The following is a 19,475-nucleotide window of genomic DNA, read 5'->3' as shown; positions in this document are numbered from 1 at the left end:
TACCTTGCAATTAATTTAGATCCATCCCAGTAGTAATTCAAAAATAGAAGTAAAACGCAATAGGAAGAACAGTATGAATGAGGCAAACATAAAACAAAAGTATTTTTCAAATGGAAGAATGAAACTGACCTGGTTAGTGCTTATAAGATACAGGTGAAATCCAGTAAGACCCCCAACAAACCACAAAGAAATGAAACAATAGGCCATGAGGACCACTGATGCGGGAGATTGTTTCATTGCCTTCCAAACTGTGGGATACTCTCCATCCATGAGAAATTTGATGTACAGCGCCGACATAGCAAACACATAGATGCACAGTAGGGTTGATGAAGAAACAAATAGGAAAAAGTAACGGTAGTTCCGCTGCACATAGATACAGGAAGTTAGACTAAGCAATTAAAAGAAACCAAGATGATAGGATATATTGATGCATATATGAAACTTAAGATAAACAAAAGTAATCTTGATGAGATGAAGGTTTGTGGAAAATATAAGATCATAATAAATAAAAGCAAATGACATCAGCACAACCATGTTTTAATAATTGCACAAACCTAGCTTGTCTTTTCCTTTTTAATGGACTTGTGAAAGCTTTTTGGGAACTGTAATGACCTTTGACAACTCTTTAAATAATAAGACAAGATGGGTTAGTGCAAATATCAAAACATGGTTGTGCTGATATCATTTCCCTAAATAAATTAGCTTGATTTAGTGTCAGAATATGAATATACAATATGAAAACAAAAAAGTGAACATCAATCCAAGACCCAACTACCAATATAACTTCTTATAAATCAACAGTTGGGGTCCAAAGGAAGTGAAGCAGCAACACAGTAAATCCCAACTGCCAATATATATTCATAAATTAATTGGTTGGGATCCCCAAAAAGTGAAGCAGAGATACAACAAAATAAACATAAACATATCTGACAAACATCTAATAAATTTCAGAATCCAATAGACAATAGAAATTTAATGCACTAAAAGCCAGCACAAACTAAAGCAATCTATTACCGCACAAAGCATCTAGAGAACACCAATAGTTATAGGCAACCAAGTCCACCTGGTTTTGGCCCTACAAGGCCAATCAAAGTATCATCCAACTCAATTAAAAACTCAGATGGACTCACAAACTCACCTGACTCAACCCGGTTTTGCCATGGGCAAGATCTTTAGACTGGGTAAGAGTTTTTTAATAAGCAGCATAATTACAAAGATAGTTTGCAGTCAGTTATATTTACGTAAACTATCATTATGGATATGCAATTTTTTTTTTTTTTTTCAAAAAATAAAAACCATGGATATACAATGGATACTCAAGTTGGTAAGGAATTGAGTTTTTCCAATACTTATATAATCGGGTCAATCATCGAACCATCCAAGATTTGGCACTAAATAAAAAACGCATTTACTTAAGTCAATCAAGAAGTTGCCAGGTCAGTCACTGACTCACCCAAGTCAAGCTGGTTTGGCCTTTGGTTGAGTTTTTGACAGGTTACGAGTTTTCAAACATTCAATTGTTATATCATGGTAAAATGAGTTCGGGTTTATACAACAGTTAAGAAGAATCACGAGAAAGATAAGCACAAAGAAAAACTCAAAAAAAAAAAAAAAAAAACCACAGTCGAGCTTGCAGACAAACTCAATACACAGACAAGAACAATCCCCTCATGCAGACAGCCACATCCAAATGCAGCCACAACACTATGCATGCATGTAGGTGAAGAAGCATTCAAACAAGCAAGACAAAACAGATCAAACAAATATCATAGAAACAAGAAAAAGACGACCAAGAATTTTTATGTACTGAAACCAAGGAATATATTTGCCAGAGTTGAGAACATCAAGATCCAAAGCTACACCTGATAAAACATATTATTATGTGTGTGGATGATTCCTACTTTTGAGACCTTATGTGTGTATAGGCACTTGCATGGTTGCACCTTTTCTCCTTCTTAGTAACAAAAGAACAACGTCTACGAGCAGCAAAACCTCACATCAGGCTCGCGATTCCTCCAGCTGTGACTCTGACCATGCAATTCTAGACTGAACCCCAGCTCCTTAGCTAAACAATCTTGCCACTCACACCCCAAGTTTTCATGCAAACTTTGCGTGATACTTATATTAATGGGATTTGCTAGCGTCCATCGCAGAAGGCATTTCGCAGATGGTCTGTTGCATCAGACAGCAGCAACAGAGGCTCACTTTTCAGCAGATCTTGTCTTCATTCACGAGGTGGCTGCGGTCAGATGCAACAGACCATCCGCAAAATGCCTTCTGCGATGGATGCTAGCAAATCCCTATATTAATATAAAACTTGAGTAAGAATTTTGTGTCAAGCACCAAATTAATTTGAATAGGCATGGCCTTCACTGCTGATGTGATCTAGCAGCTATCACTTTATTTCTATTTTTAATTACATTTTTTTATCCTAGATGCATGTGATGTCAGCATCAACATATGGCCGCCTTTTTCCCCTTTTTCCGATGGCCCACTCAACTCAACTCAACTCAACTCAACAAAGCCTTTGTCCCAAACTAGTTGGGGTCGGCCAAATGAATCCTTTAGAAAAATTTCATGAGTCGGCTAAGTGGTGGCCCACTCATGACCCATTTTTTCCTTTTCCCGTGACCCACCATCACCCCAAACCACACTTTCTTTTATCTTATTGGCACACTTTTAGGGCCCACCACTTCGCCCCTCATTTTAGTTTCTTTTATCCTTTTGGATTCCTTTAGGGGCTCACCACTTACCTAACGCCATCTCTATTATAATAACCCAATTCCCTAACCCGAAGCACATTTTGGAAAAATTGCATAGCAGACCCCCTCCTCTTTCTCGTTTTCTCTTCTCCCTTCTCTCCCCTTTCTCTTTCTCATCCTCTATCTTCTCCTCTCCTTCCTCCTCCCTCCCTCTCTTTCCTTACATCCTTATCTCCCTTTTTCTTTCTCTTATTTTCCTTTCTTTCCTCTTCGTCTTCTTTCTTTCTTTCTCTTCTTCCTAACTCACCTCTCGGGCAACCAGTAACAGAGGACTGCAGACCCCTCTCCTCCTCGTTTCTCCCTCTCTTACTCACCCCTTCGACCCTCCTAACTTTTCCCTACGGCTGGTGCACGACAGCTACTGTCCAGCCCCCTTCTCCTCTCGCCCATTCCTTTCCTTTCTTTCCCCCTAGATCTGCTGATGTGCAGCCGTAATCCCTCCCACCTTTTTCCAATCTTCTAGCTGTTTTTTAGTCTTATACAGCAGCCCTTCAACAACTCTCTTAAGATCGCAGCCTTCACTTTCCTCCCAATCTTTCCTCTTTATTTCTTTACTTTTCCCCTCCACTGCACATCATATTCCCCCTCAATCTCTTTTTCTTGTGGCTGAAAAATCCCCTGCTTCTCATCTCATCAGCTCTCACTCTTCCATCTGTTGGAGAACCCCAAAACGACCTCAGCCAAGGCCCTGCATGACCTAGGTATGGATTTACCCATTTTTGTTGCCATTCTAGCCCAGCAACATCACCCCTTCTAGGCCTTTTCCACCTAATTATCACTTTTATTTGCCTAACCAGCCCCCATCTTCATTATCCTTAACCCATTACCTTACATATATCCTTATAAGTATCTCACACTACCTCTAAGCTTTTGTTTGGCAATAATTAGATAGTTTTATTTCGGACCTGATTTTCCATATTATCTATTGCTTGGCAAATGGTTGGTTGGTTTATAGTGATGAATTTTAAAACTATGTATCTTACTAAAACCTTGGTTGTTTATTGACTATCATTTGTTACTATTTATTTGTGGGAATGTTTTTTACTTGTAAAAGCCTAAAACTAACTAAGAAACCATTTACACACTGCTCAGTTCCCAGAAAGTTCGTCCGTAAACCCTAGGTTTGCACCTATCAACTATCGTGTCCCTATTTTCATCTTGAGATATACGGGCCCACATTATCCTAATAGTAGTTTTTAGCTCTCTTGTTTTGTTAGTTTATTTGGCATTATTTGGCATGTTGTCATTAGTTATTTGTTTTTCAATTGGTTGAGTATCATGAGGTCACTCTAGGAGTACATGTATTGGTCATTAGGATTGTTTTGAGTTATTATATGCATGGTTTCAAATTTCGGTTTCGGAATGCGTTTTGGTCCTCACCGAAACCAAAATTTCGGCCGAAATCCACGAAACCATTAAAAATAATATTTTATTCCATACGAAATTTCAGTTTCGGGAAAATATTAAATAATTAAAAACGCAATTTGGCGATTTCACAATTCACAAATCGCACTGTGAGATTTCACTACTTCGGAAAATAATAAAAAATTTAAAAAATGAGATTTTTGGTTGAATTTCCTAAAATTTGTAACGTTTCGGGCATACCCGATTTCGGTTTCAGGGTTGACCGAAATCCGAAATTTAAAACTACGGTTACGTATGGAAAACGCAAAAGGGGGATTAGCATTTGATCAACTGAAATTTCTCTTTAGAAATAGAATATATTGATCTTCTCTCTCTTGGAAGCAGTATTTTTCCTAGGATTTCTGAGGTCTTGCAGTAAGAATTTCCCAACGGGTCATCTTGGCGGTGTGTTGAGGAAGATATGTGGTTTGCCTCGGCAGTGCATTATGGAAGGATCTGGGAATCAAACGCCATCATTTCCATTGTGCATAATGTTGATCTATCATTTTCTTTGTTCACAGATGAGATCTTAGCTGTTTCATGGTTTCATCTTGGTCGACATCCCTGTTTGTTTGGATCCCCATATTATCTGTGTGAAAGAGCAGTATCAGATTTTCTTATTTTCTTCGTCAGTATTGAGGCTCTTCACTGGGTTTCTCTTTCATTCGAGGGGCTGTTTACATCAGAAATGAATCTATTTATTTCTGACGTATTTGGGATAAATATATGACATTTTTTTATTGATAGTTAGAAGATCTTCAACAGTTGTTTCCATCTAGCTGTAATTGTGGAAAACAGTGAAACTGATTTTTATGGTGATGATTGATTTATTTAATGCATTCTAGGAGTTATTATCATTCCAAATTTATCTATTTGTGGTGTGGAAAGATGAAAAATGACAACTGCTAGTTGGTTTACGCAATTCGTGGATGAATTTATTGCTTTGTTATCTGATGGGCTATCGCCAGAAAACACAGTGGGTCCAAGTCTCTTGCCAAAGAGAGATGCCACCGCAAGATCAAGACTTAAAAGGGGCACATTTTTATCACATTGATAAAAATAAAAAAAGGCTAAAATCATCTGATCAAAATGAACAAGCGCCCAAATTAATTTGAAAGGGGGTGACCTTCGCACCCACGGCACACATGGTTGGTGAACACTGTTGACCTGACCGGCCATCACCAGGCAACATCGTCCTCACAACTCCCATGTAGAACAATGATAACCATAGATACACACACTAAGATCTAGACATTTGCAAACAATCAATGGTTAAGTGTTTCTTGGCAAAACCAAAAAAGGTAACATCTCTTATCAACATTTATCAAAAAATAAGGATCATTTGATCACAGCGGGATCACAGGTAGCAGGCCGGACCCATGGTGCCAGACTAGAGCAACAGACCATATCATCATACACATGGAAATGGGCCATGAGGCCCGTGACAATGCAAATTAGTTTGAGCAGTGCCCATCCTTATATCTTTCCTATATAATTTACATGTATATATAGCATCAGCAGCTGATTAGCTTACAGATCAGGTAGAGGATAGTAGAAAGAAACAAGATAATACTGGCATTCAAAAATTTATGGCCATGAGAATCTCCTCTCCCTTTATGCATGGACCTTAAGGAAGTGTCAGACATTTTTCTCAGCTACTCCTTAATTTCATAATAGTAGTGAAGACATCCAACACTTGAATTTTACAATACAGTATTTCCAAATTCCAATATAACATAAAGAAAGAAATAAAAACAGAAAGAAAGGAAAAATTATTAGCCAAATAAAAGAAAAGAAAATCATTGGCCAAATCGGAAAAGTAAAAAAAGGATGATGCGATTGCAAACTGCATTTTATATAGCATACCTTTCCAATGCATTGACCCACCCAAGGGCAATGGTGATCAAAGCGCTCCACACAATTATTGCAGATGGAGCAATGAGAGCAACGAGGAGTGCGATAGAGCATGCATGTATCACAATATTTGACCTTCACAGCTATACCATTAACCACAACTTCTTTGGTTCGAGGAAACTGTAGGCTCGGTGTTTGTCTTCCACCAACCTCAGCTGTAGAATCAAAATATAACTCCTCCTCCGGTGGATGCGAAGCACGTGGAATAATACCAGGATCTCGGGCAGAAGTAAAAAGAAGCAGTACTAGTACCTATGGAAACCAGCTCAGGGACTAACATAAACAAACTAACACCGAGAGATGTGTATACAACTGTCATGAACTCAAGAATAGGAGCTATAATTATGGAAAACAAAAAATGGAGAATAATTTTTAATGGTTGAAGAAAAAACATAAAACAATCACAAACATGCATTAATCAATAATCAAACCAAGAAAGCATATTACAATTCATGCATGCCAAACAGCTTAATAATATAAAGAAAAACCATAGTGATGCCAACACTCACCAGTCAATGATCAGGACAAGATATACGTTGAAGTTAAGATGAAAGAAATGTACCCACCATAGAGGAACAGATGGAAAATAATATCTAGTGAAAGTTCACATGATGTGAGAGCATAATGTAAGCGTGTAGTCCAATACAACTTTCTTCAAAACAATAACTGGAACTAGACTTACGGATTAAAAAGGAGAATAACCTGACAGTTGTAGACTATATGAATTTGTTTCTGAACATAACTAAATAGCTCTAGAAAAAATATAAAACAATCAGAAACATGAATTAATCAATAATTAAAAAAAGAAATCATGACGGTCAAGATTTTAAATTTTGGCTTCATTTTCAATTTAGGTCGAAACGGAAACATTCCAACCTTTCAGTTTCAGTTAGAAATTTTAGCAAAAATCCTGTAAAATCACATAAACCTATGGAAAGATATGCAAATGATAGAATTTTAGTATGAAACTTCAAGAAATGCTATAATAAGTGCGAATGCACACCTAGAAACCATTGCATAAGCAAGACAACCATCCATAATGGTTTAACAACATCGAACACCTAATGACATGTTAATTCAGTACATGCCACATTTCATATTTAATTCATATAAATAATTATACATAGAGATAGAGATTTGCTAGGGACCATCGCAGAAAGGCATTTCGCAGCAGGCCGTTGCATTTGAGAGCAGCCACACAGGCTCACTTTTCAGCAAATTTTGTCCTATTCATTTATTTCATCTGAGGTGGCTGCTCTCACATGCAACTGCCCACGCAAAATGCCTTCATGGGACGGTCCCTAGCAAATCCCTTATGCATAATATAGTAATATACAACACATTTCACATGCATAATTAGGTAACATTTTTATTTTATTTTATTTTTTGCATAATTAGGTAACATGTACTGATATTTTTTTTTTGAACATTAAGGTAACACATACTAATATAGTATTCCACTATTAAAATTCTGGTTTTGGCTTCGGTATGTGTTTCTGTTTCGGTATGTATTTCGGTGGGGATGGAGATGTAAATATTATGATCGTTTGGTGTCAGTTTCGATGGAAATTTAAAACCATGATGACAGTTATATAATCCATGCAAGCTAAACAACTTAACAAAATAAAGAATAAAAACCATTTCAATGCCCCCACTCACAAGTCAATGATCAAGGATGAAAGATACGTTGAATGGACAAATAATATTTAGTAAGCAGTTCACGTGATGTGTGGAGATATGGTAATAACATACGCCAGACATGTGTAAGATTACTAAGGACCGGAAGTACTGGTGGATAATCTGATAGCTGTAGACTACATTAATTTGATTCTGAACATAACTAAGTCGCTCTAGAAAACATATAAAACAATCAGAAATGTGAATTAATTAGTCTGCATGAATCTGATAGCTTTAGTAAGCAGTTCACATAACGTGTGGAGATATGGTAATAACATACTGCACACAAAACATAAACCACAGAATGATGTTGACATGTAGAAGAGTTTGTAATGGTTTTTTTTTCTTTTAAAAGGTTATAAAGTTATAGCCATCGGCCACTGAAATTATAAGCAACCTCCAAACAATAGGCTGCCTTCTGAAAAAGTCATTTGTGTACGCACATACAACAAAAACTTGGTAACGGTTTATGCATATAAAAAATATATAGGCTAAAATACGGATCATCAAAGGGATATTAGTTTTTTATTCACCTTCTCGGACTAAATTTTCCCTAATTCAGCAGCAGATAACGCAACAACAATCATGACTTGGTCATAACGATCCAATCTAACTAAGATGTGCCATTACATTCATTCTACAGGGTGTAAAGATAAAGATCAAGCATGCATAAATAAGTGATGTAAAGCAACAACCGACATGCACATCCAGGATATTAGCTGATTACGAAGGCTTCTGACAAAGTCATTTGCGTACGCACATACAACAAAAACTTGGTAATGGTTATGCATATAAAAAATATATAGGCTAAAATACGGATCATCAAAGGGATATTAGTTTTTTATTCACCTTCTCAGACTAAACTTTCCCTAATTCAGCAGCAGATAATGCAACAACAATCATGACTTGGTCATAACGATCCAATCTAACTAAGATGTGCCATTACATCCATTCTACAGGGTGTAAAGATAAAGATCAAGCATGCATAAATAAGTGATGTAAAGCAACAACCGACGTACACATCCAGGATATTAGCTGATTAAGAACAGACTATGATATGAGTAAAAAGGAAATAAAGATATTTAACCCATACGATTCACTGGTAAGTTCTTATAGACTACTCAAAACAGGAAAATAACATCATATATCAAACTGCATAAGGAGAATTTGAATCGGAATGCATGGTTTCTAATGACCCAGGATTCTCCAGAAAAAATGGATGAATAGTAAGATTGTTTATGAGGATACCAGTTTCACTGTCTTTTCGCAGTTTGACAGCTAAACTAATGGGTCTTCTTAGAACTTATGCCAAAGACAAAATAATATTCTGGGGTTGAAACTTGAATGCAAATATGGGAACATAAATTTTATTTTTTATTGTTCCAAAAATAGAAAGTGAAGATGGAAATAGGTGAAAAGAATTTTACTACTAAACAAGATAGGCGGAAACAAATTGTCCTGACTCCTGATAACAAATTAGCTAGGGCAATGACTGCATAAATGCCTACAAACATGAGGTCAAACTCAATAGTAAACGCTTTAAATGTTCTACTTATGAAGTTTGGTTATTTAAAAAAAAAAAAGGAAATGAGAAAATAAGTCATGTGAAATGGGCCAAGTAGAATAATACTAAAGAGGACTCACATAGATTGTAAAGACAATTGCTACCACCAGAACTGCATATCCTGCATTATATGCACGGAATTTGTGGAGAAGATTTCTTGCGACAAACACACAAAAGATTACAATTGGCACAAGAATGAGTGATACAGTGATAAGCAGGGACCTAGCATCAGGTCCAAATATCAACCTCCCACCAAAGATAAATCTCTGCAGAAAACGCACAAAAAGCAAATGCATTGAGGACTAGTACAAAATACACAACCAATATTAAAAGCAAAATAGCACAGCAAGAGCCATTGTGATTCAGAATCCAAGTAATAAGAAAATTCAAGAAATGGGTAAAGATATAGTGCAATGATATAACCTTCCAACCTAAGTATTCAATTTCAAGATAATGACCTGCGACTGCTCGGCCACAAGTCACCATGTGTTATCAGAATAGAGCCTGATGCCGTACCATTAGGCTTTAGTCCATGGCTCCAAAATGCCAATGACACATAAAAGTGAATCCATGTCCTTTCCAATAGGTCAAAAGAAAAACAGGACACAAAAACAACCCAAACGAGATATTGTAGAGATGGGCTTCTGTTACAATTAAGAGTGAAAAAACTATGACGCAAATGCAGACACTGTGATTGAGCCACAGAACGGTTGTTTTTTAAAAAGTGGAACAACTCTCGTTGGAGCATTTTTTTTAAACACATGGCGTGCATCACCCATACATACCTAAATGCCCTTAGGTATGTAGGGATGCGCATGTACTCATCTTAAGTAGGATTGTCGATCACGTCTTAAGTAGAATCCAGGATTACTCCTGTACGTTTATTTTATTTGCATTTTTTGTATCATGATCATGTACTTCTAACAGGTATCGCCAAGAAGTCTAAAACCTTTACCAAACATATCCTTTGTAACAAGGAAGTCCTCTGCATTCAGTATAAAATGAAGGAGATGCAACTACGAAATCAATGCATTGGGCATATGAATTCCTTAACCACTAGCACCTCCTAATTAAGAGAATAAAAAAAAGGGACAGCTTGGATTAGATTCTATGCTTCAAGATGATTGACCGAACCAAAATATATAGAAGTGATGTAGACCCAGAAGTATTGCATCGCAGCAAATTCTGTAAGGGATATTTTGGTTATTTTTTGTAAGAAGAGGGCATTTTGATCATTTTCTATGATAAGGGCATTTTGTTCATTTTCATTGACACAATTTTCTAGAATTTTTCTTTTTTTTTCTTGATTTTTTTTCTTTTTTAACGAATATAAAGAGGAGATCAGGTTATGGTGTACCTTCGAAAAGAATTGTTTCCAAATGGCACGCATCACAGGCTGAAAGTGATAAAAGTTGGCCAGTGGGAGGTTGGTAAGAAGAACAGCTCTAATCCATACGCAGTTGACTTGCCGAAACGTCTTCAAATCAGCCCGATTTTCAATGTGGCTGACCTTAGATGACTTTTATGGGTTCGATGGTCGTGGTGACTCAATAATATTTTCACTATGAGATCATTATATTTTACCATGAGCGATTTCAGTGACACTTGTGCACAATCATCTCGATTATGGTCGTACCAAACACACACTAGAATAATTAGTTTTCGTTTGACAACCTACCTAGAAAAATATCAGCCATGGATTGTCTTATCTACCATAAAAGAGATACATCATTAATCGATGTGTAATGTGTTGCTCGACTAGAGAATCAAATGATTCCATCTTCATACATTGCCCATTAGATTCTCTGTGAATTTTTTTTATTAGAATTTCAACTGGAGAATTTCCTCTTAGAATTTGCATCTGCCATTAAGGGATATAGTTTCGGGAAGACTCCGCCTTCTTGCAAAGGTGTGGGAACCAAATAGAAGAACTTTAAGAGGCAAGAACAAAAGCCCCAATGCTTTGAGAAGTTTGATTCTCAATATGTTCTACATTGAGCCACCTTAAGTGGATTGTTCTATAGAGTCCCAGCTTCAAAGTTACGAAGCAAATGGGAGCTTTAACTATCTAGCATCTTGATGACTGACACCTCGCCCCACACTAGATTCTTCTCCCTCTCGAAGAATCAAGTTGAATTTTGATGGTTCAACTACTGGAACAGGCGGGATGGCATTGGAAACATGATCAGGGATCACAATAGATGCAACAAGAGAAAGATGTTTTCGGGGCCGTTGAATTAAAAGATTCGAACAAAGTGAAATTCCTAGTGCTAAAGGATGGCATTGACGAAGCTTTTAATCGTTGAGGGTGTCTTCCTTAATGTGATTAAATGGATGAGCTCTGAAGAAGACTAGCCTTGGAGACTTGTGGATGCTACCTTTCAATTTCTTTTTTTAATAACATCTGATTTACCCATTGTTTCAAAACACAAATAAGGGTCAAACCAAGGCCAAAGCAAATCTGAGTCGACTCAGCGCAATGCTGTCATATACTCAATTGATGCAGTTGAGTGCTCGGTTGATGCGGTCATAACTCGGGAGTCAAAGGAGTTTTAATTGACTTTGTGGTGCAAAACGCGGACTTGGCAAAGGTAAAAAGGAGTCAACTCGAGGGAGTCCACGATGACGCGGGGGAGTTTTGAAACCATAGATTTACCATTCAAAAAAAAGGAAAAAGTAGCATCAAAGATTATGCAAAAGTAGGGAGTTGCAGATTACTTTTCTAGGAACAGGGATAGCATGTGGGTCTTCATGCTCTGGTCATCCAGATGCAAGTGGTGTCCGAGAAGGGAGAGTGAGTGAGTGGAAGGAGGGGTTGATCTCAGCCAAAGAAGAGAAAGGAGAGCAGAAGGAAAGAAAAGGAACTACGGGAGAAGACTAATGCACCCTAAAGAGGAGAGAGAGAGAGAGAGGGAGATGGTTTGCAACCAAGCTTGAGAGTATAATATTCAATCATATCATTGTACCTTTACAATTTATAGATACTTCAAACCCCACAAAAATCATTTTTAAGGAGAGGATTAGGACATCTAAACTTCACCCCAATCAAGTTGTAAACCTCAAATCCTACCCCTACTAGGAATCATATCAACTTAAAGACTTTTTTTTCATGAACTTTCCGTCCGAAAGAAAAAATTCTTAATAAATCTAAATACTCCTATTGTCTAACAATGGTAACAAGACAAGTGTCAAATGACTTAGTCAACTCCTAAAGACTTCTTCTTTTTTGAGTTCTCCAACTCAACTCTTAATGACTTAAAAACTCTGATTGCATGGACTCTATCTAATCCTACTACAAACAAACTAGGACTCTTCAAACCCATCATAGAAAGTAACTCGCTTCAAGTCCCAAAAATACAAGGACTTCCTTATGTTGCAATGCACGCCCTTGTGGTCACTAACAACTTAAGTGATTAATTACAAATGACTAATTATGCCTATCATTTAAGATTTTCGTAATAAACATGTTGGCCCCATTTTAAGTACATACAACTTAAAGAAACCAAGTAACATTTGGGGAAAAGACCATGACACCCCTCCTATCACTTAAGTGGCGTAAAAGACACCTAAAGGACATTTAAAAATTAAAATACGGGCCCAATGATGGTCCCATAAAAAGACTATTGGGGGGTGGGGGGAGTTTGTTAATAAATTTTTAGAATAACCTCCAACAAAATGAAAAATGACTAACCAGTCAAAAAAAAATAAAAAATGAGTGTTGTCTCAGTTCTTAGGTTACTAGATGATGTCTACACTCACTTTTTGAGCCCAACAAAAGGATTTGGAGGTTGGATCCACATGGAAATTTATCGATAAAAAAAAAAAATTATTACCTTGCAAAAAAGGAGGAATTGCAATCCCCACGATACTCTAATAACTCCACTAATTAATGGTGACAGTAGGTAAGCTCGATATGTATGAAATCCTAAACAAGTGCGAGTTCATACATGCAAACATGTGTGTCCTTAGTAGGGGGGAGTCAACAAATCATTTATTCATTCATTGCAAAGTGGCTATTACGATTTAAGCAATGTTTGGCAACAATTGAATTTTTTTTTTCCAAGATAAATTTAGTTTCTAAAGTGGTGAGAGAGGGGTACGGTGGGTGGGAGGAGAGATTTGAGCGGGCACAAATGAGTAGGGGATTGAGAAGTGCCTAAAAACAAGGAAAATCATATTTTGAGTGGAGTTTTTGTTTCCATTTTTAAGGACTTCCTCACCCCCTACTCATTCTTGCCCTCTCAAATCTCTCCTTCTCCCACCCGCCCTACCACTCACTCACACTTGAGAGCTCAAGGCAGAAGCAGCTCTTGGAGGTAAAGTGCATTCAAAAGGATTATCAAAAGCAAGGTGATACTCTAATTGTTTTGCCTTTGGCTTTTTTATCCTTTTTTTATTTCAGAAACAACAAAAGACTCCCTGCCATGGAATTCTTCTTCCACAAAAATGGAAGTATTGAGAAGTTCTAAAATATTGAAACTTTGATTAACAGTACTTCATCGATTTTAGTTGAAGTAAACGATTGATCTCTATCCTAACAAGAGGACTAAGAGGGCCACATGAATCAATCTTCTTTATTCAATCTAGATTTCTCTTGCAATTGATCTGTGCGAGATCAAGTATGCTAATCATAATGGACTTCATCTCTATGTTACCTGATGCTCCACTTCCCGAGTCTTATTGACGATTCTCCACCTTTAGCCTTTCTTCAAAGGATAGACTAAAACCTGCGTTTCTATCTTTTTTTTCTGCTTGGGGAGAACTGATTGAATCGAGGTTCTTATCTCATCGAGGGATTGCACTCGATCCCTACCTTGCAAGCAGCAAACGTAAGCTTTCAAGCCCCTTTACTAGTAATGGCAATAGCGAACCGGGGCACGTTAGCGCACTTATGTTTTCCCTTTACTATACGGGGAGTTAGCGCCCTTACATTTTCTGAGCAATCCCGACATAAGAGGTTAATTCAATTGACAGCATAAGAACATCAAGTGGAGCAAGGTGGCGCACAACAAACGTAAGCTTTCAAGCCCCTTTACTAGTAATGGCAATAGCGAACCGGGGCACGTTAGCGCACTCACGTTTTCCCTATACTATACGGGGAGTTAGCGCCCTTACATTTTCTGAGCAATCCCGACATAAGAGATTGATTCAATTGACAGCATACGAACATCAAGTGGAGCAAGGTGGCGCACTCTCCGAACCATACAAGCAAATAGAACGATTTGAACCAGTAACAGCAACCAACCGATTGTGAGGGCTGGCCGAGCAAGGCGCCCTTACGTTTATGGCACTAGCTTATATGCATTTTTGAAGCAAGCAACGGCTTCAAAGCCCCTACTAGTCAGGCGCACTAGGCACTTACGTTTTTCAGCTGTCTTCAAAGCCCCTATTAGTCAAACCTATGGCTCTGGTTCAATCTTGCCGATTCCACCTAGACATGGATCAATAGGTGATGCGTATTGTAGGCCCAATAAGTGGCATATTTGCCTAGTAGAACTTTTAGAATTTTTATTCTCAAGTCATTAGTTTCTAGGATTTTTATTTTTCTTGTTTTAGTTTTTAGGTATCTTATTTTCCATGTTATTTTATTTCCAGGTTATTTTAATTGCCTTTATATAGGCCCTCATGTATTAGGGTTTTTAGACATTTTATGAATTAATGAATTGAGAACAAAGATTTCTTCCCTATCCCCTCCTTCTTCCCTTCTCTCTTCTCCTCCTCCTCCTCCTCCTCCTCTTATTCTTCTATTTCTCCCTTCTAATTTCTTGTTTTCACTCTACTTTCTTCTCTATCTTCTCCTCTCTACACTCTCTCAAGTCCTTCTCTCTCACTTCACTCTCTTTTTCTAGATTTGATCTCTCTACTTTCTCTCTCCTCCCTCAACCTCATTTTCTCTCTCCTCACTTGGGCCTTTTCCGCTTAAAATTTGGTCTCACCGTCAACACGAATTGTTCGGAACAACGCGACGAGTATACCCAGTCCATTCTCCAACGTACACAACGAGCGCAGCTACTACTTCGTGCAACTTTCCTCATCCGTCGATTTTGGTCCGAGTGTTAATCTAGGCCATTCGGGAGGCCGATATGAGATCCACGAAAGGCATTCTATTTCTTTCGACATCGCGGATAGATCTAACGGTAGATTTTCACAGATTCCATTTGGGGACCATGCGGCATTGATTCACCCCACAATGACTGCACCATGGGTTCCTTATTTCTACGGTTATGATGCCTACTACTATCCCTATGGAGATTACGAAGCTACGTGTCTACAATGGATCAAGGCTCTTGATGTGTACCATAAGTACTATGGTTATGATCATCACATGACCATTCGTCGAGTCAAGGATACAGTTCGCAGAGATGCCAAGGTGAAATGGAGACAATTCTTGCGAGAGCGGAGCGACTTAGGCATACCTTCTTCTTTTTTTTAAGTATGGGCATACCTTGTTTTAATCGATGGCAAGATGTCCAAGATGAGTTCGCAAAGGTATATGCTCGAAAGGCTTATTATCGATATCATCAGAGGCAAAGACAAGTCCAACCCCGAGGAGACTGGGAACAACACACTCAAGCTACTTTGGATCAGCACTCAGACATGATAGCTAGTATGAAGGTAACCTTGAATTGCATTGACAATCTTAGGCTTAAGGCTCCTAGGGAGGCCACGACTATCAGGAATTCATGCTCAGCCTACCCATCTCCTTCTTCCCCTTTTGATGAGGCTGCATCTCTAGAAGGGGGGGAAGAAGCCACGATTGATATTGCTGACTCCCACGACATGACAGACACAGTTTGATACTAGTGGTATGCCAGAGGCCATTGTTTTAGAGCCAGACACGGGTATTTTCAATGGTCCGTCAGATGATATTATTGTTGAGGCCGACGTCGATGAGCATGATGATTCCGAGATTCCCTCAGGACCGACTGCTGAGCATTTAGAGAGTGAGCTTGACACTTCCACAGTCGAGGCAGATGTTGTGGCAGAGCCACGCGAGGTTGACCCATCGATAGAGTTGACAGAGCATAGTCGTGAGTCAGAGGCAAGTGGCCTAACCGATGAGCCACTAACAGAGATAGATGATGAAGAGTACATTGTGGAGGAATGCCATATCTTTGAGCAGGTTGCAGGATTTTGTGCTGACACAGAAGAGATATCGGCAGATATTATTCACATGGATATGGTGCTCCCTATGGATGTTACACCCAGCACGAGCAAGATCACCTATATGTTTCAGCAGATTATCGGGTAGATCAGGATTACTATTTCTACATTTCGCCGCACTTGTCGGGATGGATTGCTTATGGCGATCTCTATTAGGCGGATGTATGACATCGACGGTCTTCTACTTCTACTACTGGAGTGGGTCATTTATATATTTGATCCAGGTGGACTAGAACTCGAGGCGAGTTCTTTTCAACAAGGGGAGAATAATGCGTGAACTCGAGGCGAGTTCTTTTAAATAAGGGGAGAATGATGCGTATTGTAGGCCCAATAAGTGGCATATTTGCCCAGTAGAACTTTTAGAATTTTTATTTCCATGTCATTTAGTTTTTATTTCCATGTCATTTAGTTTCTAAGACCTCCAAATAAGCCTCATAAATTTTATCGTGAAAAAAAAAATCATGGTTTCCAGACATGGCCTTAGGGTGTGATGCCATCTTGTTTTGGTATGAATTGGGTATTCCTAAAGTCAGTGGTAGATATTTTGATGGGATAGGGCAGAAAACGCTTTGTAAACTTGGTCTCTATACAGTGATTTGGTTTATTTGGGAGGAGAATAAAAAAAAGAATATTTGAAGAGGTAATAAATCAATCTGAAAGATTATAACGGATATATAATTAGATGTGCAAGTATGAGGTAGCAATTCCAGGGATCCTTGATAGGCAATGCACATTCGAATAGGAGGAAACCATGGGTGAGTTGTTGTGGGAGGGGTCTTTAGACGTTACTTGGGGGAACCGGGGAATTATTTAGGCTTTCTCCATTCTTGTAAGAGCACTCGTTACGGGTGCACGCGCGCGCGTGTGTGTAAGGAGGAATTATCCAATTTGTTATTGGTGAAAGGAGACGCAATGAATGTGGTTGTGTGGGACAAGAGATCACTATGGGCTCATGGAAATTGGCAAGGTTCATCGTGTAAATGCTTGAACTTAGCAGGGAGATGTCACTGAGTTTTAAAAACACTCTCAAATATGTCGATACATAAGCCTGACCCTGAGAAGGAAGGGATAGATATGGACGTCTCATTGGAAATTGGGCATGATAATATCATATATTTATACCGTTCTAGTGGGACATCTCATCCCCTTTTTATGATGTATTGTTTCCCTTTATGTTAAAAGAATTACCACGGATATCACTCGAAAAATGAATGTCACGAAAACCAAACAGTGCTCCATCTGGAAAGAACCAAACAGTGCTTCAGCTAGAAAGATTTAAATTGGACTATAATGGATGTTGCACTTCCTAGATGTTTTTCCTAAACCATCATCTGACCAGTACTCTTTGCTTTGGATTACGAAATGAGATTATGGAATCCCCTTTTTATGGTGTATTGTTTTCCTTTATGTTAATAGAGTTTCCATTGACATCACTCAAAGAATGAATGCCACGAAAAGCAAAGAGTGCTTCATCCGGAAAGATTTTAATTGGACTATAATGGATGTAGCACTTCCTAGATGTTTTCCCTAAATCATCGTCTGACCATTACTCTTTGCTTTGGATTGTGAAATGATAAAGGGATCCTTCTCTTTTGAAATTTTAAACTACGTGTCTAGAAGAACAGGCTTCTAGGGCAAAATTAAAGAGTGGTAGCTTTCACATGAACTACATGGTTGGATGGGTCCCTCTTCAACAAAGTTCTAATTTTACCTATTCAAAAACTCAAAAGTAAAAACGCCTATCTAGTTTTAATTCATCTCATGAGATGTTTCCCATTGCATCACAAGTACTGTGACTAAAGAATGTAATAGGTTCAGAAACAACACGGCGATGAATTTGCCTGAATATCTCCCGCAAAATTACCCTCACAAAGGAAAACACCAAAATGTTCAAAATTTTCATTGATTCGTCATTCTCCAAACCCAAACCCCCACCCACCTCAAGTATCTCAAAACCCACAAAACTTTCTCTTGAACAAAACCCTCCAACCTTTCAAATCCTACGCAAAATTAAAAAGACCAGCATATAAAAAGCAACCCACAAGCATACCCAAAAGAACCCAAGTCAAGTAAAGTCTAAAGAAAGCCCCAATACATATAAAGAGTTAAAGACCCACTACACTTTCAAGAAACTAAACACAATCCAAACGCACCCAGATGCTGAAATCAACCAAAAATCTCACATCCAACACAGCCAATTCAAATACTCGTGAAACAAGCCACTAAATCAGTCAAAACCCACCATTTCTTACCACATATGAAAAGAAACCAAAAACGCAATTCAAGTAGATTCTATAGAAAGCACCAATACATAAAAAAAAAAAACCCACCACACCTTCAAGAAAATAAACAAAATCCAAACACACCCAGATGGCCAAATCGACCAAAACGCTCACATCCAACACACCCAATTCAAATACTCATGAAACAACCCACTAAATCAGTCAAAACCCACAATTTCATTCAAGAAAATAAACACAATCCAAACACACCCAGATGCCAAAATCGACCAAAAATCTTACACCCAACAAACCCAATTCAAATACTCATGAAACAAGCCCACTAAATCAGTCAAAACCCACAATTTCTTACCACAGATCCGAACAAACCCAAGTACTAAAATCTACAAGAAAAACACAAAGTCTTCAAAAGGAAGAATAAAAAAAATCTTACATTGCTTCCTTTCCAAACTTCATAAACACGCTTAGCCATGAGTATCAAGTCTAACTATGCCGGTAGAGAATCGAAGATTTGGAACTTGTTGTTCATCTTCGAGATTTGATGGGATTTGGGTTTCACTTTGGTCTTTCAGAGTATTTTTCTCTCCGTAAAATGGAAAAACCAAGGAAAGAATTTTATTTTATTTTCCTCCGATTGTGGGGCATAAAGACAATTCGATTTTGGGAGAGAAAATAATAATCAGTTGTGGGGAAACTGATGAGGGATATTAGAAAGGTTGAAAGTGAAGCAGAGAAAAACACCCATTCCTC

The 19,475-nt window shown here is 38.1% G+C and overlaps 1 protein-coding gene across 1 annotated transcript in view; it reads right to left on the bottom strand.

Moving 5' to 3' along the window:
- Window positions 1–19,475, bottom strand: part of LOC143881937 (protein S-acyltransferase 8-like) — a 25,766-nt gene extending 6,291 nt beyond the window's left edge. The window contains exons 1-4 of the mRNA XM_077385283.1: window positions 19,159–19,475; window positions 9,402–9,587; window positions 6,033–6,332; window positions 130–363 (exon numbers count right to left, since the gene is read on the bottom strand). Of these exons, the coding sequence (XP_077241398.1) occupies window positions 130–363; window positions 6,033–6,332; window positions 9,402–9,587; window positions 19,159–19,197 (759 nt within the window). The 5' untranslated portion in view covers window positions 19,198–19,475. The remainder of the gene's footprint in view (window positions 1–129; window positions 364–6,032; window positions 6,333–9,401; window positions 9,588–19,158) is intronic.

The sequence above is a fragment of the Tasmannia lanceolata genome, unplaced genomic scaffold (assembly GCF_043159265.1).
Source record: "Tasmannia lanceolata isolate RefF3 unplaced genomic scaffold, GAP_Taslan_0.1 ptg000007l, whole genome shotgun sequence".
Lineage (NCBI taxonomy): Eukaryota > Viridiplantae > Streptophyta > Magnoliopsida > Canellales > Winteraceae > Tasmannia > Tasmannia lanceolata.
The sequence above is the reverse complement of the archived record's forward strand: the minus strand, read 5'-3'. Positions and strand labels throughout refer to the sequence as shown.